This window comes from Sphaeramia orbicularis, chromosome 6 (genome assembly GCF_902148855.1).
Source record: "Sphaeramia orbicularis chromosome 6, fSphaOr1.1, whole genome shotgun sequence".
Lineage (NCBI taxonomy): Eukaryota > Metazoa > Chordata > Actinopteri > Kurtiformes > Apogonidae > Sphaeramia > Sphaeramia orbicularis.
The window spans coordinates 25,472,814-25,496,409 of record NC_043962.1 but is presented as its reverse complement, the minus strand read 5'-3'; the positions used below and the strand labels follow the sequence as shown (position 1 = coordinate 25,496,409).

At 41.0% G+C, this 23,596-nt stretch overlaps 1 protein-coding gene across 3 annotated transcripts in view; it reads right to left on the bottom strand.

The window, feature by feature from the left end:
- The window catches only part of LOC115420902 (genetic suppressor element 1-like), a 45,386-nt gene that overhangs the window by 1,829 nt on the left and 19,961 nt on the right, over positions 1 to 23,596 (bottom strand). For 2 of the 3 annotated variants that reach the window (XM_030136514.1, XM_030136515.1), the window contains exons 2-15: positions 17,137 to 17,316; positions 15,832 to 16,031; positions 13,029 to 13,195; positions 12,692 to 12,892; positions 11,468 to 11,623; positions 10,324 to 10,607; positions 8,863 to 9,172; positions 7,736 to 8,343; positions 6,090 to 6,202; positions 5,710 to 5,989; positions 3,344 to 3,457; positions 2,854 to 3,249; positions 788 to 1,087; positions 6 to 109 (exon numbers count right to left, since the gene is read on the bottom strand). In XM_030136514.1, the coding sequence (XP_029992374.1) occupies positions 6 to 109; positions 788 to 1,087; positions 2,854 to 3,249; positions 3,344 to 3,457; positions 5,710 to 5,989; positions 6,090 to 6,202; positions 7,736 to 8,343; positions 8,863 to 9,172; positions 10,324 to 10,607; positions 11,468 to 11,623; positions 12,692 to 12,892; positions 13,029 to 13,195; positions 15,832 to 16,031; positions 17,137 to 17,316 (3,413 nt within the window). Of the gene's footprint in view, positions 1 to 5; positions 110 to 787; positions 1,088 to 2,853; positions 3,250 to 3,343; positions 3,458 to 5,709; positions 5,990 to 6,089; positions 6,203 to 7,735; positions 8,344 to 8,862; positions 9,173 to 10,323; positions 10,608 to 11,467; positions 11,624 to 12,691; positions 12,893 to 13,028; positions 13,196 to 15,831; positions 16,032 to 17,136; positions 17,317 to 19,331; positions 19,376 to 23,596 lie in introns of those variants that run through there. The other variant, XM_030136516.1, reaches the window with a different exon arrangement.

Below are 23,596 nucleotides of genomic sequence, written 5' to 3'. Positions count from 1 at the left end.
CTTACCCCCATATTGAGAGAGAGCTGCTCTGCAGTTCGGGTGAGACTGTAGTTTTGTGCTTCAAGTCTCTTACATTGACTGTGGAGAACCTGCCTCTCCATACTCCACTCTGTACAGACAGAAATACATACACAGTGTTTACACTTTTACAGTGACCTAATAGAATGTTAGAGTAAGTTTTTATATGGTACGACTATTCCTTTAATTAAAAATAGATGGTGATGACATGTATTATCATTGATCTTTGAGGACATGTTCCTTTATTTAACACATATTTAATTAAAATGAATTACTTTGTTTAAATACAGTAATGGGAAAAAGTTTTTTGGACACCCTCAAAATTTTACACAGTCTCAAATATTATCATGAAATATTTACGGAAAAATCTTTTTTTGTGTTTCAGAAGGTGTGGCTGCATCAGACACAAACAAATGCAAATGAGATTTTTTGTTTATTATTAACAAGAAAAAAACCCAAAACTAAATTCTTGACTGTTTCAACATGTCATACCCTGGATGTGTTTCATTATCTTGCTGAAACATCAAGTTTTCACCTTGACAGAACAGTGCAGGTGCAGAAGGGAGTATGTGGGTTTGGAGAATGGAACAATATTTAGCAGAGTTCAATGACTTAACAGTGATTCTGAATGTAATATATCACTAGTGTCCAAAAAGTTATTTTTCCATCACACTATAATAATCACACTTATTCAGAATAACATCCAAGCCCTTTGAGACAAACACCAATTCTAGTTCATATAAATCAGTCGACCTGAAAATTGACTCACCGTCCACATACTGCTGGTAGGCCTCAAAGACTGCTTCAATCCCCTGCCACTTCCCTGGCACCTCTTCCATCTCCTCCTCTTCATCCTCATCTTCCTGCCCAGACTCTTCCTCTTCCTCATCAGACAGGCGATCCTTTGGTGCCTGCATGTCTCGACCAGCCAGATGAGGATGGAAGTGATGACCATTGACGCTTGTATGCTGAGAGGCGTGGTTGAGATTGGAAGCCTTCACTGGGGAGATGTTGTGAGGCAGTGAGCGGTCTGTGTTCAGGCCTGTCTCAGGAACACAGTTCGAACCTCCTTTGGAAGAAACAGGGATATAAATATCACCGTTATTGTTTAGTTTTGTTTTTTTCTAGAATTCCACTTTAGAAAGCACTATAATAGAAATATAGTTAGTTACAGATGACTAGGTACACTATGAAAAGCCAAAGTTATGGTTACTTTTCTAGTTAGATTAGATTAGATTGAACTACTTTGACCATTTGGGCAGAATCCTCAGGAAATTTTGGCCAAGGGGCTCCTAAAGAACTACTGAAACCCAGGACTGAACCCAGGACCTTTAACTCTTCATTCTAATGCTCTCCCAACTGAGCTATTTCAGCACAAATGGAGTTACTAGTTAAAAAATGATTTAACTCTTTCATGTGTGACATTAATGCAGTGGACAGTTATTCAGTTTTTAATTAAAGCTACATTAATTGCAATAATCACTCCAACTCTTAATTGTGCAATTGCATTTTCTAATATTTGTTAGGCTCACTTTACTGTAAATGCTGCTGTGACATTTTAATTTCCCCACTGTGGGATAAATAAAGTCTTATTTTATCTTATCCTGATATAATGTATGAAGAATCCAAAACCTGTGATTACAAAGAAAGTCTCTACTAAGCTACAGTTTAGCAAATAGTTTGTTCATAGTTTAATCCTTACTGTTTAAGTCATTTTGTCTCAGTGACTGAAGTTTCTCCGAATAAAATCACTGAGGGTAGTTACATTTTACACAGAAATAGTAGGTTTTCTTAAAGTGGTGATATGTTCTGTTTGTGGAAAGAGCTTTATGGATGTGTTTGTGCTTAAAAAATTAATACCATTACATGTTAAACTACTGATGCATGAAATCCACTACAATGAAAAGCTGGGTATTATGCTAAAGAAATAAGATAGTGAAGAAATCTAATTGGATATGTTTTATGTCAGAAATACCACTAATTTATTTGCAATTCATGGATGAAAGGATTAAACAAAATAGTGCAAGTAAAGGAAATTCATATACAACATATGTCCATTTTAGTGAAAAGAAAATATATGTAGAACTACCAAGGTTATTATCATTAACGAAAACTAACGAAATGACGAAAACTAGAATTGTAAAAACATTTTTGTTAACTGAAATAAATAAACACTATAATAAAAGAAAAAAACGATAACAAACTGAAACTGTATTGTGTGTTTATAAAACTAACTAAAATGGATTAAAATTACGGATAAAATTCCCTTCGTTTTCGTCTTTGTCAATGTCAGATTGATATGAAATCAATTTATTTCCCTCAAGCAGTTTTTGCTGCTGGCAACATATGATATTTAACGGTCTGTCACTTCTTGTCACTTGTGGTTTCCAGTCGTCTTCTGGTCCCCACTCTACCTGGAAACATGGAGACTAAAGTTGGGAGAAAGCAGCAGAGTCCTGTCTGGGATTTACTTGAATATGACGGCGAAGAAGAGAAAAGATGTAAAAAAACAAAAAAAACAAACTAAAACTAAACTAAAACTAAGCATTTAGAAAATAACAAATCTAATAAAAACTAGCAAACCAGCTCTAAAAATGAATTAAAACTAACTGAAGTAGAGAAAAAAAAGTCAAAACTAAATAAAACTAAGCTATAATGAAAAATCCAAAACTATTAGAACCTTGAGAATTACATATACTGTTGCATCTATCTCTCCAACACTACTGATCAGTGTTCAGCTGCTAGGATATGTAAGTACCACTAGATGGCATCATATTATTTAAACACTGATGATTAGCTGCACTAGCCATGCAGCTCTGGGACTGGATGTCTAACCTTTGCTCTGCAGTGTGCTGTGTGTGGACTGCAGCACAGCCTGGTGGAAGTGCTGAGCAAAGGTCTCAGGTGTGAACCTCTCCCAGGGTCGATTGCGTCCGTTGTGCACAGTGCTGGGCTCCTTCTTCAGCGTCACAGCAGCAGCAGCAGCAGCAGTGATGCCATTCTGGAGGCTCTGAAGCTTCCTTTTTGACTGAGCCTCCATGAATTCAGTCTTTTCATGATGGGTGGCCAGGGGTGGAGGAAAGCACGCCACCTGGGAGTCTATAGAGGACTTGAGTGCGTCATTGTAGAGGAAATGCTTAGATTTATTTACGTAGGGAGGGGACGGGCTCGGGGAGTCTGGGTAAAGATGTCCATTTGGTTGACACGGAGGAGGAGCTGATGTGGAGTCACCTGCAAAAAAATAAGAACACTCCCTTTAATTTTTTTATGCAATTTGACAGCAGTGTATGTGATTTACAGTATGTACAATATGAGTTTGTCTTACCACTTGAGGGAGCAGGAGGACTGCTACATGGAGGTAATGGATTATATCTGAGAGTGTCTAATGTCACTGTCTTCCTCTGGATGGCCATCAGCAACTCCTCTGTCCTCTCCCTATCTACAGAGGAACAGACAGAATGAGAACACCTGTCAGTGCTTCCAAAACAGGATGACTCCCAGACTGGCAAAAAGCAATGATGGAAATATGTCACTGAATGGATGATATGAGGATGTCTAGTACAATACCACCACAGATATACATATACACACACATATATATATATATATATATATATATATATATATATATATATATATATATATATATATATATATATATGTATATATAAAATTACAAATCAGAAACCACCTTTGGTTAAGCTTAAGTAAGGCGGCTAAAAGTTAACCTAACAGACACCTTCCTGATTCTGATTCCAGACCAGTGTCGTTATTATAACTAAGACATCAACAATTTAGCTAGAGCACAGGTGTCAAACATGCAGCCCAGGGGCCAAAACCGGCCCGCCAAAGTTTCCAATCCGGCTCGCGGAATGAATTGGCAAAGTGCAAGTTACGGCATCGAGCTCAAAAATAATATCGTAATAACCTATAAATAATGACAACACCAATTTTTTCTCTTTGACTTAGAGCAAAAAACATTAAATTATGAAAATATTTACATTAAGAAACTATTCTTTAACAATAAAATGTGAATAACCTGAACAAATATGAACAACCTGAAATGTCTACAGAAAATTCAGTGCAATTTTAACAATATTCTGCCTGTTACTAAATGTTTTGTGCCTTCATAGATCTGATCTGTAATGCACATGTAGCCTATAAATGATAAGACGAGCCATAATATTGATAAAATTGTACTTATATTTCTTAACAAATTTCATTTTTCAGGTTATTCACATCCTTTTTGTTTGGATAGTTTGTAAAAATAAATATTGACATAAGTGAGTGTTATTTTTTGCACTAAAATAATTTGGAGTTGCCATTTTTTATTGGCTATCATGCTATTATTTTACTGGTCCAGCCCGCTTCAGATTAATTTGGGCTGAATGTGGCCCCCGGAAGAAAATGAGTTTGACACCCCTCAGCTAGAGTGTCAACAGGCTTCAACGTTTATTTTGTTTGAGTATTTTTTTAATATTAATAGAATTCCTGTTAGTGACTTATATCAGATAAACACACCCACATACACTACATGAGCAAAAGCAACTGATTATACACTATATGGACATAAATATATTGGGACATATGAGTTATTTTAGAACATTATGCATTTCATTTGATTGATTCAGTGGAGAAAGACAGGGCATGAGTGGGAGGATAGAGTAAGAGACAGTCCCATTTCTGCTAATTTGACATGCTACTATGATAAAAATGTCAGTTGCCAATACTTAGCACCATAAACCGTACTCATATGTATAATCTATTTACATGTCTATATATATATAATTATGTGTGTAGATATGTGTGTATGGGTGTACATATGAGTATCTCCCCTATCCAACCTGTGGCATGATCAGCATGTGCACAGCTGTAAATAGTATTTATAGCTTTTTTGATTTGTTTTTATTTTTGATTTTGCTCTTGTGTGCTTTGTTTGTGCTCCACTATTGCTGCTGTAAATCTGGAATTTCCCCTTGTGGACTACCTTTATTAGTCCCTACCTTACCTTACCTTATCTTATCTTATCTTATCTTATCTTAACTTATCTTATCTCGTCTTATCTTATCAATTTAAATTCAATATTTCTTTTAAGTTTAAAGGCTGGTTTTATTCCTGAGTGAGTGTTGAAGAAACCAGATGAGATGATACTTGTGGTTTAATATAATAATTTATGGTCAGAATGTGGCAAATATTTCAGAAAACTAGGGGTAGAACATTTTAATAAATTCCAATGATAAAAAAACAGATGTAAAGTTATATTAAGTAAAAACAAACGTGTTGTTTTAGATGACATTGTAAACAAAATTGACTCTAAATACAAATCAAAAATGTTCATTGCAGTACTATATATCACTGTATAAAATCAAATTATGTGTCATTATTGTTTTGCAGAAATGAAACAGCAGAATTCAGTGTGTCCTGATGCTTTCGCCCATATAGCGTACTTACTCAACACATATCTACAATAAAAATATGTATCTTCTTTAATCCAAACCTGGCTTTACAGCACAAAGTAGGTACAACTTGCTACAGCCTCCTCCTTCTGATTTTTCCAAACTTTATTCACGTCTCAACCCTCCCACAGCCCGAGTGGATATAAAGTATTTTTTCCACAGGGAATCACCACGACAACAGTGAAGACCGTTGAAGAGCATGTGGGATGTGTGTGGACACCGCATAGGTTTTTACCTCTCCTCTGCTGTGGGCTGACGTGGCAGAGGTTGAACCTAAGCAGGAAGTCTTTTTTATCCTCCAGTTCGGGGGTGCTGTCCATCTGATCGGCCGTGTACGGGGTAGTCAAAGGAGTTGTAGGTGCTGAGGGTGACGAGGCCTTTTTCTTTCCTCGTACCGCTGGCGGCGAGAGGCTGCGTTCTCTCAACATCCTCCTCCTTTTCCGCCTTTTCCGCACCACAAGCTCATCACGATGGGCGAGCGTGGTCAGGCCGCACATACGCAGAAAATCCACTTTCTACAAATGAAGAAATAAAGATCAAAATTTTAGAAACCTGCCATTTAATTTTTTTACAGTCTGCTGGAATGAATATGTGAGCATTTCTGCTTTCATACACCTCAGAGGATGTATCCAGTTTGAGTGGGGGCTGCTCTGTCACTCGTCTTAAATGGGCTTTCACTTCCTCCTCATCGCTCTCATCATAAGACTCGTCCATATCATAATAATAACCTGGAAAAAGCAGAGAAAGAGAAATGTTACTTTTTATTATTACAGATTTGCGAACACTTCTTAATGCAGTCCATTTCTATGATACAATTTGTGTGACCAGTATATGAATCAGTCTTGAGTAACAGTAGTAATGAAAATCTTGGCTATAAAATTTCCAATTATATAAACTCCAGGAAATAAAGACCCAAACATCCGCCACTGACAAAAAGCATGTACTGATGACTACTAATTGATCCACTAATCCTATCAGTGCATATAAATAATTCAGGTAAAATACAGTTGATCAGCTTTTCAACATCATCAGATATGACCCATTTGGACGTTCAGAGGCTCCGTAGTGAATGTGGAAACACAGTTGATTCACCTGTAAAACCCATGGAGTTTGATAAATAGCTGCTTGTTTTTATGTTCACTTAATGATATATTTTGCTGAAACAGTCACTTTTTCCTTATTTTTTTTCTAATTTGTTCTAATAATCTTTGGATTTACTTTGAGGTTTTATGAATGTCTACATGATCAGTAAAAATTAAATATAGGAAAATACCTGATTTCCACTGAAAAATGTAAAATACAGAGGATGATATTATAATAAATGGAGACAAATCATTTGGGGGAGCACAAAATCATTTGGGAGTTGTGGGTCTTTTAAGGTTAAAATGAATATTAGTGCATGTTAACAACTCAACATTACCTTCTAAAAACTACAGGGAGCCTCTAACCACATTTCTTATAAAGTTCACTGACATTCTAGTAAATAAATAAACAAGATTTCTCCATTTTCCAGTTAGTGGTCCCAGTTCAGCAGGACCAGATGATGATGCATAAACAGAGTCAGCAAGAGTTGTGACTATAAACAGAGACCCAGCTACATCAGGCTACATCAGACCAAAAGTAGCACATTTTAGAATTACAGATACAGAAAAATGCTGAGCATTGGATCTGATGTTTGGCTTGGCCAGTAACGGTCTTTTGGTCCTTAACCCATAAAGACCCAAACAACCACTGGTGACCAAAATAATCTACCAATATAAAATGTTTAATAACTTCCGATCCATTAAACCTATCAATAGATGTAAATAATTGGTGTAAAATACAGTTTGTCATCTTTTCATGGTCATTAGATGTGACCCATTTGGATGTTCAGAGGCTCCGTAGTGAATGTGGAAACACTGTCATCTTCTACAACATTGATTCACCAGTGAAACCCATGGAGTTGGATCAATGACAGTGGATGGAGACACTGGGTTTATGTTCAGTTAATAGTGAATTTTGTTGAAAAAAGTCATATTTTTTAAATTTTTCTCTGTTTCTGATATTATGACAACTTCAGTCTGAGCTTTTATGAACATCTACAGGATCAGTAAATTAAATATGGGAAAATACCTGATTTTTATTGAAGAAACACAAAAGACAGAGGATAATATTATAATAAATGGTGATAAATCACTTAAGAAAGGTTAACTAGAGAGTAAAAGTCATTTGGGAATTGCTGCAGAAGTACCAATAGGTCTTTATGGGTTAATCCTGCTCACCTCCTTCCCTGGCCTCCCTCCTCTTCTTCTCCTCCAGGTCAAGCTTGCTGAGCAGGCGTCGGTGCTGCTGAAGCACCTCGTCGTACACCAGTAAACTGTCAGGAGCCTGACTTTGTCGCTCCCTCACCGGGGACGGAGACGCTGTCTGACGCTGCCCACCCAGGTCACTGCAGGACCCGTGGACTGGGAGAGACACGCAGGATCTCTGATGGAGATTATTGATGTGGTGCCGCTGGTATAGACTCTGAATGGCTCTGTCCTGATCAGCTTTGCTCCAGGATCCTGCCTCCTGGGAACTGGTCCCCCTCAGTGACGGGTACCTGTCCAGGCCCTCCGCCCTCCTCCGCCCTCCTTCTTCCATCCTCTCCCCCCAGCTCAGGGGGGCTCTGTCAGCTCTAGTCAGTCCCGGCGGAGGCCGAGTTGGTGGCGTAGGGGGGGTTAGTTTTCGACGGGTGTCCACAGGAGTATCAACAAAGGAAGCTGGATTCCACAGTGTTGTCGGAGGGACTGAGGGGTTATGGGGGCCTTTAGGAGAGATAAGGGGGGGTGGAGCACCAAGGCTGGGAGGGATGTCTTTACTGCTTGAGTTGGGATGGACTGAATTAGTTCTGTTTAAAAGAAAAAATGAGAAAAAAAATAGAATTAGCTTTTAATCCCTAAGTATATGCCAAATACAGTAGTGGAAAAAAAATTTGGACACCCTTGAAATTTTACACAATCTCAAATATTATCTTGAAATATTTACCGAAAAATCTTTTTGTGTTTGAAAAGCTGTGGCTGCATCAGGCAGACACAAACAAAAGCAAATGATTTTTTGTTTAATGTTAGCATGAAAAAATAACAAAACTAAGTTCTTGACAGTTTCAGCTTGTTCAACTGGATGTGTTTCATTATTTTGCTGAAACATCCAGTTTGGGCCTCAATGGAACAGAGCACGTGCAGAAGGGATCATGTGGGTTTGGAGAACGGAACAATGCTTGGCAGAGTTCAGTGACCTCAGTGGCATTAAGATCTTGATGCAATATATTACAAATACATGGGGTGTCCAGAAACGTTTCTCCACCATTGTACACTCACATTTAAAATACCAATCATTTAGCTTTATAGTGATATTATGTGGCACTTACCTGTGGCTATCCTTCCGTGGCTCCACCCCTTTCCCGGGCGACCTAAGTCCCAGCTCCAGTGGACGGTCTCTCTCCTGCCCTTGCCCTCTTTGCCTTGTTAACCAGGCCTCCTCATTTGCTCTCTGAGTCATCATGGCAGCTGCCAGGGCTCCATGAATCCCTCCAGCAGTAGTGTGATGCTTGCCCATGTGAGAGGGCACCAGGCTGGGCACTGGGTGTGGGATGGAGCCCCTGGAGGAGTGAAGGCCAGGCTGCATGGACAGAGGTTTAGGCGCTGTGAAACCTGAGTGCTCTGACTCCTTGGGTTTATCTGGAAAAAGAGTAGGTTAAAAAAACAAAAGTTATTTCAAATCTTATTGTGTTAAATATTAGATATTGTAGTGTGATGTAAGATGAGTAATGTAATTAACAGCATTATAACGACAAGATGATATCTCAAAAATAAGTCAAGATAAATGAGCTGAAATCCACAATACACATTAGATTAATACTTGAAATAAATATAAATATATAAGTATTAGTATCAAAAAGAAACAATATGTATGTTACATTTTACTGCTGTTTATGTTTGAGGTTGAGTTCATTTGAGCCATTTTTATAAACTACTTATAGTTTAATATATAGCCATACATAATTGTTTTATAAGATCATCAAATATTTCTTTCATTGTTGTCCTGTGGGAACCACGTAACTCTAAAAAGTCAACTTTTCAAAAGCTCCTGAAAACAGCCCTATTTTCAGCTTTGTGACAATGCATTTTCCAACACGACCAAGAGAGTCTATTTATCTTAAGAAGAGGGAGAATTTAAACTCATAAGAGAACACCTCATCCTTCACTTCCACATACATATACATACAGTAGTGGAAAAAACTTTTTGGACACCCCATGCATTTGTGATATATTGCATTAAGAAATACTTTAAAGTCATTGAACTCTCCCTATTCTCCAAACCCACATTCTCCCTTCTGCACATGCTCTGTTCCAAAAAAGTCATAACTGGATGTTTCAGCAAGAAAATGAAACATGTCCAGAGCATGACATATTGAAACTGTCAAGAATTTAGTTTTATTATTTTTACTTGTTAACAATAAACAAAAAAGAATAAGGTGTGGTTTTCGCATTTCAAAAGCCTCACCTTATTTCATGATAATATTTGAGCCTCATTTAAATAAATATTCAGGAACTTTGAGGTGTGGTGGAAACACACGCCATGCAGACTACCAGGAATTCTCTTACTCGGGTAGATAAGTTCCTGGTAATAAAACTTCCTGGGGATCTGATGGAAAAGGGGCTAATGTAAAAACACACAAGAGCTTCACCTTTGATCACCAAGAGTATTAACAGTATTATCATTTTTAAATAATTATGAGCTCTGTGTGTGTGTAAATATTAACATATGCCTGGTTTTGTGTACATTTACTGTGTATTGTGCATGTGTGATGGTGCTGATGTGTAGGTACCCAGTCTGTTTGGGGTCAGCCTCTCCCCTGGCCTGGCCCTGTCCTCCGGTGGTGCCCTCCGAGCCTGCAGCTCAGCCAGGTAGTGGCTCTCCGCAGCTCTGACCATCTGCTGCTGTCTCTCCCTCTGCCTCTCCTTCTGTCTGTCCAGCTCCCTCTCCCTCTCCCGCTCCCGCTCCCTCTCCTCCTCCCTTTCTCTCTCCAGCCCTGCCTCTCGCTCCCTCTCTTTCTCTCGTTCGCGCTCCTGCTCCCTCTCTCGCTGGCGGAGCTCATTCTCCATCTGTAGCCTGTGGGGGAGGTTGACAAGTATGCACACACACACGCCATGTAGACACACACAAACACACGGGGGAGAGGTGAGAGATGCAACACCCAACATGAGGCAGATATTAACCACACACTGGTGAACCTCACACAAACATTTCTGCTCAAACAAACACACACTTGCAGCGGAACACACGCAGATATGCACACACATACTCCACTTACCATGAGGAAAATAATCCATACACAGCATGACTGAGCAAGAGCAGATGAACACTTAATAGGTATCCACAGGAAAAGGACGTACAGGCACACACACACACACACACACACACACACACACACACACAGACAACAGTCCACATTCAAAAGCAATCAATAGCACACCAACAAACTACAAGAAATGCAGGAGCCATTACAGAAGCAGACGATAAATACCATCCATTTCAAACACAAACATTCCCCCTGTGTATTATGCCACAGGGAAACAATGTGTATTGTGAAACTGAGAGAGGAGCTGAGTACTGAAGGAAAATGGAAGAGAGATGGAGTAACAAGAGACTTCCTCATGCATGTACTTGCTTCCATATGCATGTGTATGTGTGAAGGGCAGTGTGTGTGATGAGTGTATAGGAGGCACTGTGGGGTGTGTGCTAAAAATATCACACACTCAGCAACCTGTGCCTACCCTGCAGAGAAAGATTACACAGCCCTGCAGACAGAGTGAGAGAGACAGAGGTGATGACTGAAGAAAGAAAGAAAGAAAGAAAGAAAGAAAGAAAGAAAGAAAGAAAGAAAGAAAGAAAGAAAGAAAGAAAGAAAGAAAAGAAAAAAGAAAGAAACAAGGGTATTTATGCGCTGTACATATATATGTGTATATTACCTCTCTGCTAGTGCTGTATGGTTTAGCTCTCCAGGATAACGGGCTCCAGGCAGGTGCAAGTGGAGGGCAGAGGGGTGGAGAGAAGGGAAGGCCCCCCCTGCAGGCACAGAGTAGAACTGCGACCGCAGTGCAGAAAGACACAAAGACTCCTCCATCCTGAGACAAACAGAGGCAAACCAATTAGCCTGCATCTGTACGGAAAACCAGGTATGACGTCCTGTAGCTGTTTTTAGTAGCGTTTAACTGTTTTCTGACTTTGAGAACATACTCAGCAAACTGCAAATCAGTAAGGACTTTGACCCTTAAAGACCTACAACTATTTTTGCCGCGACTTCCAAATGAATTTTTCCCTACATTTAACCTTTTCGACAAGATTTATCACTGTTTATTATAATATCATCCACTGCATTTTGCAAGTTTTACATGAAAAGCAGAAATTTTCACATATTGACCTTGTAGATGTTCATGAAAGCTTAAAGTAAATTCAATGGTTATTACATTACAGCAGTGAAAACTGAAGTAAAAGTGACCTTTTCGGCAAAATATGTCATGAACTGAACACAAAAACATACTGATCAAACTGCATGGGTTTTACTGGCGAATAAATGGTGCAAAAGATAACAGTTTTTTCACCTTCACTGAGAAGCCTGTGAACATCCAAATAAGATACATCTGATGCTACTGATAAGCTGAGAAACAGCATTTTACCATTTATTATTTACATGTATTAATAGGATTAGTAGTTAAAAAGTTATTAAACATTTCAGAGCAGTAGATGCTATTGGTCGCCAGAAGCTGTTTAGGTCTTTGAGGGTTAATACAAGATCACCGAGTCCCCCTTCATACCTTAACAAGCTCTAGCCAATGTTCATTCATAGTAATCATTGACATTCAGGTGCATGTAGATGCCCCTGAAGAGCTTGACACTTTGAAGGTTTTCTCACATTTATTTGCTGAAGGGAGAAAGTATCAATGTGCCTGCCAAAAATTTGAATTTGAGATGGTGGATCTAGCAGCAGGACTTATGGCATCATAAAAATTTTGGAGCCAATTGTGACCTATTATGGAAATCTAAGCCCACTAAGACTGAAAATGGATAGCAAACAAACCCAGATGTAACATGGCTGAAGGGGGTCTTAGTGAGTTTAGTATTCTAGTAATCCTCCTTGTTATTGTACCCTCAGTGCCTTATGAAAAACATGCTTTATGAGGTTGAAGTACTACCTTGGTAAGGACAGCGGGTGGTGCAGGTAGGCAGGGTGATAGTAAGCAGCAGCAGCAGCATGAGCAGCAGCAGCAGGGTCGAGACTCAGGGGCAGAGAGGTCAGTCGGAGGTCATCTGAGGTGGCGAAGGGCCTGAGCGCTCTCAGGTACTCCTCTGGAACAGCACCTGAGGGAACTACCGGGTGCATCTGCCCGGGCAAACTATGACAGCCAGAGGACAAGATATTAGGTGACACATGAGCCCATGAAATATATATTTACACAATGGGAATATCTGAGCGTCTTCAGAGGTCACAACCTGATAAAATGTTATTTTAGTAGTCTACAAAAACCTTACCTAAGACTCTGTATTCTGGGGTCTTGCATGACAGAGCTGGGGGTGAGTCCAAAGGGATGAGCCAGGGGGTGAGGTGAAGGGATACGGGGAGTCCTCTTATCCTGCTGTGGCTGGTTGTTGTCAGCACCAACCCGTTCCCTACCGAGTCCCTGAACACTTGGCTCAGCCTGACGAGGAGACAGACAGGCGTGAAGAAAGACAGTGTGAGAGCAGACATTACTACATACAGCCATGGGGTTTGAATGTGTGCACGACTGAAGCTGAGCAGAACAAAGTTAGAGAAAAGAGAAGAGGGAAATGAGAAGCGGCGACTGGGTAAAACCTCAGAGCTGCACCCGGAGGCTCAGCGGAGTGGAAAAGTGGGCCCGATATGTCATAACAGGTCAAGATCAAAGTGGAAAGATGATCCTAATATCTGGACAACTACTCTCTCTGTTCACTCTCTCTAAAAGCTTCCCACTCAGAGGATTTGGTCACCACAAAGATGCATTTGATCCATGACTGCTTATACTAAAATTCCAACCTTTAAATCACCACAAAAGCAGTGCTGGAAATCCCCTAAAAATTACAAAAGCATGTTTACCAAACTCCAGTAAATGGTGGTAGATTTGGCAAGGACACAGACCATGTGATTGTGTCCTGGGTTTGGGCCTGTACCAGTTTGCTTAATATGTCAGATGTCATTACTCAACTCCCTCTCCTGCAATTTTGATGTAAATTGCAAAAAGCCTGAAGGTACTGTGTGTGCAAAATACACACTTAGGACCTCTTCACAAAATAAGCTCTGATTCTTCAATTGACAAATGACAACACATATATCTAACATGATTTCGCAGAGCGCATTCCACTGAACCATAACACATTCCCACCAGTTTTCAATGCAACCAATACAATCAAGGATACATCAACAGATTCTGCACAATAGATAATGGATCCTAATATGAGTCTCTATAAACCTTTTTGACATTTTTTTTTGTTTGCTTATTATTTGCTCTTGAGATCAAGTAACACTAGCCCTTACCAAATCTGCATTAGGCATTCTTTCTTCTTTTTTTCTAGATTTGTTGTGGATTTTTTTCTGTATATTAGAATCAGGGCAGAGAAAGAGAATGACACGATGCAAAACAACCTAAGAAAGAAGTTGCTGCAATACGGCCTCAGTGATCAAGGTGTCCAGTTGAGCTCATTGTGTTATAGCTTACAATTTTTTCCTCAAATCCTAGAGATAACCACATTGTCACCAAGACCTCCTTATTCTCTTTTTCCAACCTGCAGAAAAATGACATCTACAACAGTTGAAAACTTCCAGGTCACATGAAAAAAACAATTTGTTGGTCCTGGCTGGGAATCTGAATCAGTTTATGTATACTCCAACTGGTTCACAATTAGGTGAGTGGATCTGAACAGCACCCATGTTAAAGGAAGAAGTTTAGAGCACACTCAAAAGCTGTGTTTTCAGGATACAGGAGACATCTGGCACCAAAGTGCTAATTGGAGGGAAACCTGAATTTACACTAATGTGTCAGATCATGTTGCTACAGCAACAGACAGCATTACAGGTGAAACGTACCACAGACAACCTACAAACAAATCAGCTCTCCTCACAGCACCTGATCTGCTACCCTATGTGTGGACACCACTTGACATGCAGTGAAATATATATGATTTGAATGAGTTTGAATAGTTTTGAATGCATCACTCATGAAAAGCAGATTCAAACCAGTGATGAATGTTCACAGATTCAAGAAGGGGACACCAGAGAGGACACATGGCACAGAGGGTCTGGTGAGCAGCCGTCGCATTCCTTGACCTCTGACCCTACAGACGTCCAATTGCCTTCCCAGATGCGGCAATAAACACAAAACGTCTCCTCCTTTTACTGAAATCTTGCAGTTCTCCGTGTTCCTCTGTTCTAGGACAAGTTGTATTGAGTGTGGACAAATACTGAGACCATGCAAAGCATTAGAGCCTGTTCTTGTCTCTGTCGCTCTCCTGTTCTTTCTTACTCATCCTCGCCTCCTTTCTTAACATCCTATTCTTTATTTTCCTGCCTCCCTCCTCCTCCTTTTTCCCTGAATGCCTGAATGGGAGCCCCAGGCAGGCAGAGCCACAGAGTGGTCTTTGTAAAGGGGGAGAAAGGCAGCTCTGATCCAAGGGGAAGTGGCTACTGTGGGGGCTAACCCTTGCATTGTGCGGGGGGCCTGGTTCCTCGCCCCAGCTTAAACCACGAGCAAACACATCCACAGACACACACACATACGCAGGTCCCTCTTCACATCCTAAGCCTTTTGTGGTGAAGGGTCAAGTACACACACACATATGCACACGCATGCATACACGCACACAAACACTGCAGGAAGCTGAACACAATAGGTGCCAGTCTCTGCAGCCTCCACTGTTTCTTTACAAACCCCTCATGTGTTCCCTGAAAAAGACACGGACTGATTAGCGAGAGCAAGACAGAGTGTGGCAGAGGGGGAAAGCATGAAAATGAAAGAATCTAACAAGACAGAAAAAGTGAGACAGAGAGTGGAGGAAGAAATAGAAGGATGGCTGGTTCTGACAGTTTGATGTTGACAAGCACTGGGACTATTTTTTTAATGGTGGGAGCAGCAAGATGGATAAAGGGGACATAAAGACGCAGTGAAAAAGCACAGGAGAAATGAGAAGAGAAAAAGAAGAAATAGCAGAAAGACAAGGGAACAAAACGTACTGATGAGCAGCAGGAGAGCAGCAGATATCTGTCTCAAACTGAGTCTGGAATATCAGCGGTTATGACTATTTGATAAATGGGATCTCTTACCTGGCGAGCGTCGGCTCTCCAGAGGCCGTTGCTGGTCTTTGTAGGGGCAATGGTGACAACTGGAGGTGTGCTGGGGACACTGTGGCCCCTGGTCTGGCCCAGGAGGGGCCCTAATGAGCCCCGCTTAGGGGTAGTGACTGGCGAGCTATGGCTGGTGGCGGGAGAAGATACTGGAGACGACTCACCGCTGACGGCAGAACCTAAGAGAGGACAGAACAGAACGGGTGAATGTCAGAAGGGGAGGCAGAAATAAACTGCAGTTATCAGACGCGGAATTAAAAAAGATTAAAAAGATTCTGGGATCAAACAAACCCCCCTGACATAATACAGATACACAAAAAGAAAAGCTAACTTCTTTGTCAGTGTGCTGGCCTGTGAAGAGGAAAACAGTGGTTCAATCATTTTGATGAAAAGCACTGTGGCAAAATATGACAAAAATAAAGGAGAGTGTAAAAGATACAGGAAGCAGAAAAGATGAAGAAAAGAGTAGAAGATGAAAGATTATGAGGGGGAAAAAAAAATCAGACATAGAGACAAGAAAATAAGGATGTAATAAATGAAGGTCTTATAAAGAGGCGGGGTGAGACACAGCAAGGGTGTTAAGTGTGATAAAAAGAAAATATGTGTGTGTTGTCGGTAACATTCTGCAATTACTCTGTTACAGTAACACTCACTAATCAGTACGAGGCCCCACCGTAACACAAATACATCCAGAAAGAGCAAAGAGGGGGAAATAATGAGATGGAGAAAAGGTAGAAATGTGCAAGTTCATGAAGAGCCTTAGGTAGAGGATGAGCTACGAGGAGAGAGCGAGAGACTGTGAGAGTGGAAGAGAGTGAGCTTGTTATAATTGGCTGTAATTAGATTCTCATTATTAGGAGATGAATGGAAACAGATGAAGGAAACGACAGAGAGGGAGAGGTCAGAATAGGTCAGCTCTTATCCAACACCTTCATTAGGACACCAATGAGCTGAATGACACACATACACACAAAACGGGCTACTAAGCAGCAAAATGTTTCACATCCAGCCAACAAACAACCAGGCAGTGTGAGATGATCTGCTTTACATCTTTACTGGCAGTACATCGCAATACAGTGTCCAATTTTTTTTTGCCATCAATACACTATTCAGAGCTTAATTCTGTTGCAGATTCTTGGCTAGAGATGATATAAGGAAACTGTGCTGATGTATTAAAACTATGTAATAGCTTTTGGGTGTGACCACAGTCCATTATAGGTGTGTGTTTGTATTTGAATTTTTGAGAACTATGTTAACTCTCTTGGCCGTGGAGCTTTGACTCACCTCTGGGATCCTCAGCCTGTTTGGCCAGTTTACGCAGGGCAGCAGCGAATCCGGAGTTTGCAGATTGGGCAGCTGCGTTCCCATTGGTTAGTGGGCTGAGGGGACTGACAGTAGCCGTGGTGCGAGTTGCCGTGGAGATCATTCCTAATGATGGTGATTTATTGGAGTCATGGTTCATACCTGAGAAGAAAGAGGAAAATCATATAAAGTTTGTCATTTGGCAGTCTAAAAAAAGAAGGAACAGAAGAACACTTTCCTGTGGATCATTCTTAACTCAATAATCGGGAATGAATGAAACTCATCATACAAAGTGCTCAAGGACGGGAAGTGCGTGTCTGTGCGTGAGTGTGTGTTTCTGCCTTTGTGTCTGGACATCCTAGTGGGTGCAGACGCGTGGGTCAGCTCCACTGGAGACAGAGTGGAGGGAGTAGAGCTGTGTCAAATAGAGCGGTGACCCTAATAGCAAATCACACACATGAGTGCACACATGTCCATTTCCTCAAGGGAGTCAACCAACACATCTTAAGACCTCAGGAGGGTCCGCCACGCATTACAACATTATGAGATACCATTGTGTTTTTACACCCCCACAGATGCATGAAGGTACACACACAAAAACACACATCCTCACGTCACATAATAGCCATCAATCTATCGAATAGTAGAGCCAACATGTTGGTAACCTTTGTCTTCACCCTCACCCCTCTTACTGACCCACTAATGTTAATTACAACAGGAATTAGCCAGGAGCCCCCCTGCCTGCTTCAGCAATGACCTCATTACCACCACTACACATACACAACCACTTTTAACACACTCAACCTGCCCGTGCACACACAAGAAGAACAACCAAACAATGCAGTAAACAGTCATTAAAAATTAATATGTGCACACTGAACACTATTATTGAACGCTCTGCTCATCACACAGGAGGATTTTGGAAGAAGTGAGAGAATGAAAGGCAGTCAGACCGCAAACTCGGTTAATTGAAACTGTCACGAATCTCAGATTTACAGATGTCAGATTAGCTGCCTACTGTCTACCTGCCAGCCTTCACACGTGTGAGCACAAACAGGCAGGGGAAGCTACAGAGTGATAAACAGAGCGAGAGAAGATGAGATAGGAAGACGAGAGAGAGGAAAAAAAAACACAAAAAAGGGAGAGAGAACAAATAAAAGCCAAATTTTAACACAGCACAGTATGAGGACAAGTGACTGTGAAGCAGAATTTCACAGAGGTCCTTGTGTGAAATCATGACAGCCATTAAAGGAGGGTAACCACTGGAGCCTGGATGCATTTCCTGTTCATTTAGCGAAATATAAACCAACCATTAAAACTTCATGTTTTTAAAGTTGAAAAAAATATTACTGCTCAATGTGAAAAGCCCAAACACTGCAAGAATAGAAGCTCAGTTTACTTGGTGCCATAAAGCAACACAGACAGATGACGAGTAACCTGTCAACTTCCATCTTAACCACAATGAATGACATCTAACCACACACACACACTCACACACAAACACACACACACACACATATATATATATATATATATATATATACACATATATAAAAACACATGTAAAAATACATAACTGCAGCATCTACATTGAGTTTCATGTTACATCAGGAAACAACACATCATGCAAGATGTATGATTTTCTTTATAATAAAAGCAGCCTGGATTAAACTCACTTTTATTAGTCGGGCGAGAGAAATGCATTTGCATGTCAAACCAATAAAGCAAAGTGAAATTGAAATAGAGAGTCAGACAGACAGACAGAAAGGGAAAGATAAATGAAGAGAGGAAAGGCTCAGATCCTGACAGTGCTGTGTGTGTGTCTATATCTCAGTCTCTGCTGAGCCCAGCAGTCAAGGGAGAGATGATAAGACAGTTTCTATCGACTCTTTCTCTCCCTCCTCCTCTCTGCTAACTCTTTCCTTCCCGTCTCTCTCTCTCTCTCTTTCTCTCTCTCTCTCTCGCTCTCTCTCTCTCATTTATCTCAGCATACTGGAGCTTATTTAACAAAAGCCAACACACATAATCTCCTCTCTGTTTCTTGCTTTCTTTCTTCAATCTCCTCACACAGGCTCTTCCTCTGGTGTTTATGCATGTCATTCACACAGTAACAAAAACACGCACATCCTAACATATGTATGTGCACATAATTCTAACATGCAAACATTCACACTCACCAGTCCGCTCACTGTTCCTCCTGCTCGTCGTCTTTCTGCTCCTCTGTGAGACTCTTTCTCTCTCTCCCTCTCAGCCTTGCAGCTGCTACGTGGTCACGTGACCTCTTTTCTATCCACTTCCCCCCTCCTCCACCTCCTCTTCTTCATCCACCCCCCTCCTCCATCTATCACCCTCTCCATCCTACCTCCTCCTCCTCCTCCTCCTCCTCCTGCTCTCCTCTGTCACTCTTTTTATCTTTCATTTTCTCTCCTTAGCTGTCTCTCCTCTCTCTGTCAAACTGTGCTCTCTGTTGTTTTTTTTCCCCCTCTTCATTTTTTATCCTTCCTCCTTTTGGCTCAGGGGTGGAGGGTGGCTGTAGTAGGGGTGGTGGTGGTGGTGGTTGTGGGGGGGGGGGGGGGGGGGTACAAGGGGGAGGAGGCAGGTTTGGGTTGATGACAAGGAGGGTGAGAGGGTGGGTGGCTTGGGCTGTGTGTTTTGCGTGTGTGTGTGTGTGTGCGTGTGTGTGTGTTAACCCTCCATCCATCACTCTGTCTCTTCCAGTCAGTCCTGTCTGCTCTGGGACGGGGGTAGAGTGAGGATAGGGGGGGGGGGGGGGGGGTTCTGACAGTGACCTTTCACCCTTCACCTCTGACCTCTCCTACCCCTGACAGCAGGAGGCTCAAGGATAAAAAAACACAAGTTCTAAATACAAATTGAGACATTTAACTTCCTTTAAGATCTTTTTAAAACTGATGACAGACAGAGTGAGTAAACAAGATTACAACCATGCTAACGGCTGTAATGCTTCTGACACAAAGCAAAATGCTGGATGGATGAATAATGGAGGAACAACAAGAGGAAACACCACAGTTTAACGTCATTTGAAAGGGTTTTTGCAGTAGATTTATTGCTGCGAGTCATTCCCGTATCTCCCACTGTTTCTCTCTTCATGTTTACAATTTGTTGTCTATTTTCTACAAAAGTCACAAAGTACCATAAAAAGCAAAATTCCACTTATAAATTCAGTGTCTAAGCTGGTAGCTGGCAAACAGATTGGCGAACTGCCAATGACAGTTGGCACACTTAGGTGATGTACTGCACCAGCAAAATGAGACTGACAGTGGTTTCACATCTTGAACATATCTTTTGGATCAGCTTTCTATTGTCAGACTAGACTTGGCTCAGATATACTTTGAGCAGAACACAGACTGTGTAACTTAGCCTGCTGTTTTAACATAATAGTACAAACACTTTCACTTCAATGTATTTCTTGAATGTACTTAAAATAATAAAGTAGTCCCACCTCTTCCAATGTGCCCCATGAGACCTCAGTGTGGAAAAGACCAGTCAATGGCAAGAGACAAATACATTTCTGATCCAGTTTGAAGTAGGCCATTAGTTACACATGTGATGTTTGTCATTTTACAAGTCAAGAGAGTAACAGATTGTTGTAAAGATAGCAAAGTACCATTTGGTTTTGTGTGAACTGGTTCAATGAACTGTGCCTCTTGTCCCACACAATGGACATGACCGACACCAAAAGGGCCGTCACCTCTGCACATTTCACCTCAGTCTTCGAGAAATGAAAAAAAAGATATTCAAAGGTCAAAACACAGTAATGTCCCGTCAGAGAGTGAACGTTAATGGATTGCCATTCCAACATTTATTTCAATATAAAGTAGCTCCTTGTTTTGTATAATCCCTTATGGTCCAACTAAAGCAAAAATGAATTTAAAAGTAAAAATGTGGGTCATTTAGCAACAATAATCTGTCAAATTGTCTCTAAAATGTCCCGTCAGAGAGATTTCGAATGCTGTTTTGACCCTAAAAGAGAAGAAAATAACTGCAATGATCACACTGAGCTGCAGACATCTCCAATAGATCTAACTATGGACAAAGAAAGTTAAGATTTCACTTGTTTTTGTGTAGTTTTTATAATTCCTACATCATTATAAGTTTATAATTATTTTCAGTCATATGTCTCCTTGCATCATGACTTAAGTCCAACAGGATTGACAAATGTATGCGTCTTTCAGCCCTGACTGTGATACATATTTTTCCGAGGTGAAGTCCTGTGGGTCACACCCAGAAGGGGCGAGACGTCAGATTTCTATGAAGTGTTGTGTCGGTGGAAATGTTGACCTGCTGGTGCCAGTAGGTCATCCTCTGCTTTTTAGGGAACACAAAATGGTTTGAAAATCAGTTATGTTTACATTATTAGTTCTCGTAGCAGTACTAAAAATAAGCCAATGCAGAAGACTAGTAAAACTGTTTTGCCAAAATGGAAAGTACATGCATCCGGATATCGCACCATTCATCCACACATAAACACACACCTACAACCACCCGCTGTTATGTGTGATTTAAGTGATATAGGACATGTTGAGGCCTGTGTCTTTAACACCTTTTTCTGTTTGTTGCTCTCCCTTTCACTGTAGTTCTCTCTCTTACACACAAACACACACAGACAAACACCCACTACACCAGGGGACTGTAAGACGGTGGGTAGGGTGGGGTGAAGTGGGGGGTGGGGGGTGGGGGACCTGCTCTGCCCCGTCAGCTCATTAAAAAAGCACAGTGTCTGTGTGTGTGTGTGTGTGTGTGTGTCTGTGTGTGTATGTGTGTGAGAGGAGGGATGGGTCATTAGGATGGAAGAGGAGGTTGTACCACACTACCTACTCATTAACCCTCATCACGTTGGCATGTATGTCTGCATGTGTGTGTGTGTGTGTGTGTGTGTGTGTGTGTGTGTGTGTGTGTGCGCGCATGCATGTGTTCCTGTGCTGGCTTCCATGTTCAGACTTCCAGACATCACAATGACTATCCTCATTTGTGTTTGCGAACACTTACCTGCCATTACACCTAGTGCACACACAACCACACACACTCATTCGATAAATATGAGCTGTTTAACTTTTAAGACACTATTATTTGACTTTACACAACTGATACTAATTGCAACAACAGCTACTGTTGCTGTTACAATGGCTGGCAGACTTTTTCAGATTCCTCTGATGCAGACACACACAGAAAGGGAGAGGAAAAGTAGCCAAATGTTTTACAGCCTCTTAAACTTGTCTGTAATAGCAGTCAGAGTGGCGTCAACACAGCAGTCTCCAGGGTTACTCAGGGGGCTGCTAAATGGCTTTACTAGCCCCAGTCACTCTGCAGCTCGCACAGAAACACTTAACACTTCCTTACAATCCATAAACAACACACAGACTCTCCCACTCCAGCATCTCGCACACTCACATTCACAAAGCAGGCCTGCATGTTAATAATAAACTCTGAAAAATGACATCAATGTATAAATGACATCAACAAGAGCACACGTATGTAAGCTGTGGGTATAACTACATATGAAAATACGCACATACTCAATAAGCTGACTCAGGATTCATGCGGTTTTACGTCACAAAATATATGCATGTGACCCCTTGGGAGCAAACAGCCAGCGTGCATTTATGGTCCTGGGATAAATGGAGCAGAAAAACCACATACTGTAATAACTTACACCTCCAGCAAAAGAAAAAAAAAACAGAGAATCACTTAAAGAAAGACACACTGGAGCTGAGAATTTGTAGCACAGCAGGATAAGAAAAAAACAATAGAGGAAGTATGGATGTGCAGCAGTCATTACTCTGCTTTATATTAAACAGTGTGTCCGCCAGAGCAGAGCCATGTTTACCATGCAATCATAACAGACTGGAAATGTTAGTGAAAGTTCGATAAATTATCACCACTGCAGCTTAACGCAGAAATGCAGGATGTCAGCAAAGAGAGGTGAAGCTCTTTTAGTCTTCCTCAGCCTACCCCTGTCCCATTTGTCCTCTGGGCTGCAGGGTATTTCTCCTCTTTAAGTGCCCCCTTCTCTATTTCCTAAATCAGCGTACTTATCTACAAAACTCTTGTCACTGTCTGGCAGATACAAAGAGAAAATATAAATAGCAGCTGCTTTTTGGACCCTAACACTTTCTCTGTTTGCCAACCTTATCATTTCTTTACATTGTCATTTCCTCACTATCTCTTTTTCAGTCTCTTACCACTCACTCGACAGCTTCTCCCATCACATCGGCCTCGGTGTCATCGATCTATTCTGCAGCGTGTGGCTCAGTCTCGCCTCTTTGATACAGAGATGATGCAAAAAGATAAAACAATCTGAGGCAAAGCAATCTTATTGTGTCTGAGTTTGTTTTGGTGCCTGGCTGTATCTGACTTCAGGCCCACAGGTTTTTATGTGCGAGCATATGTGTGTGTTCATCTTTGGTGGTGGAGGTATATACAG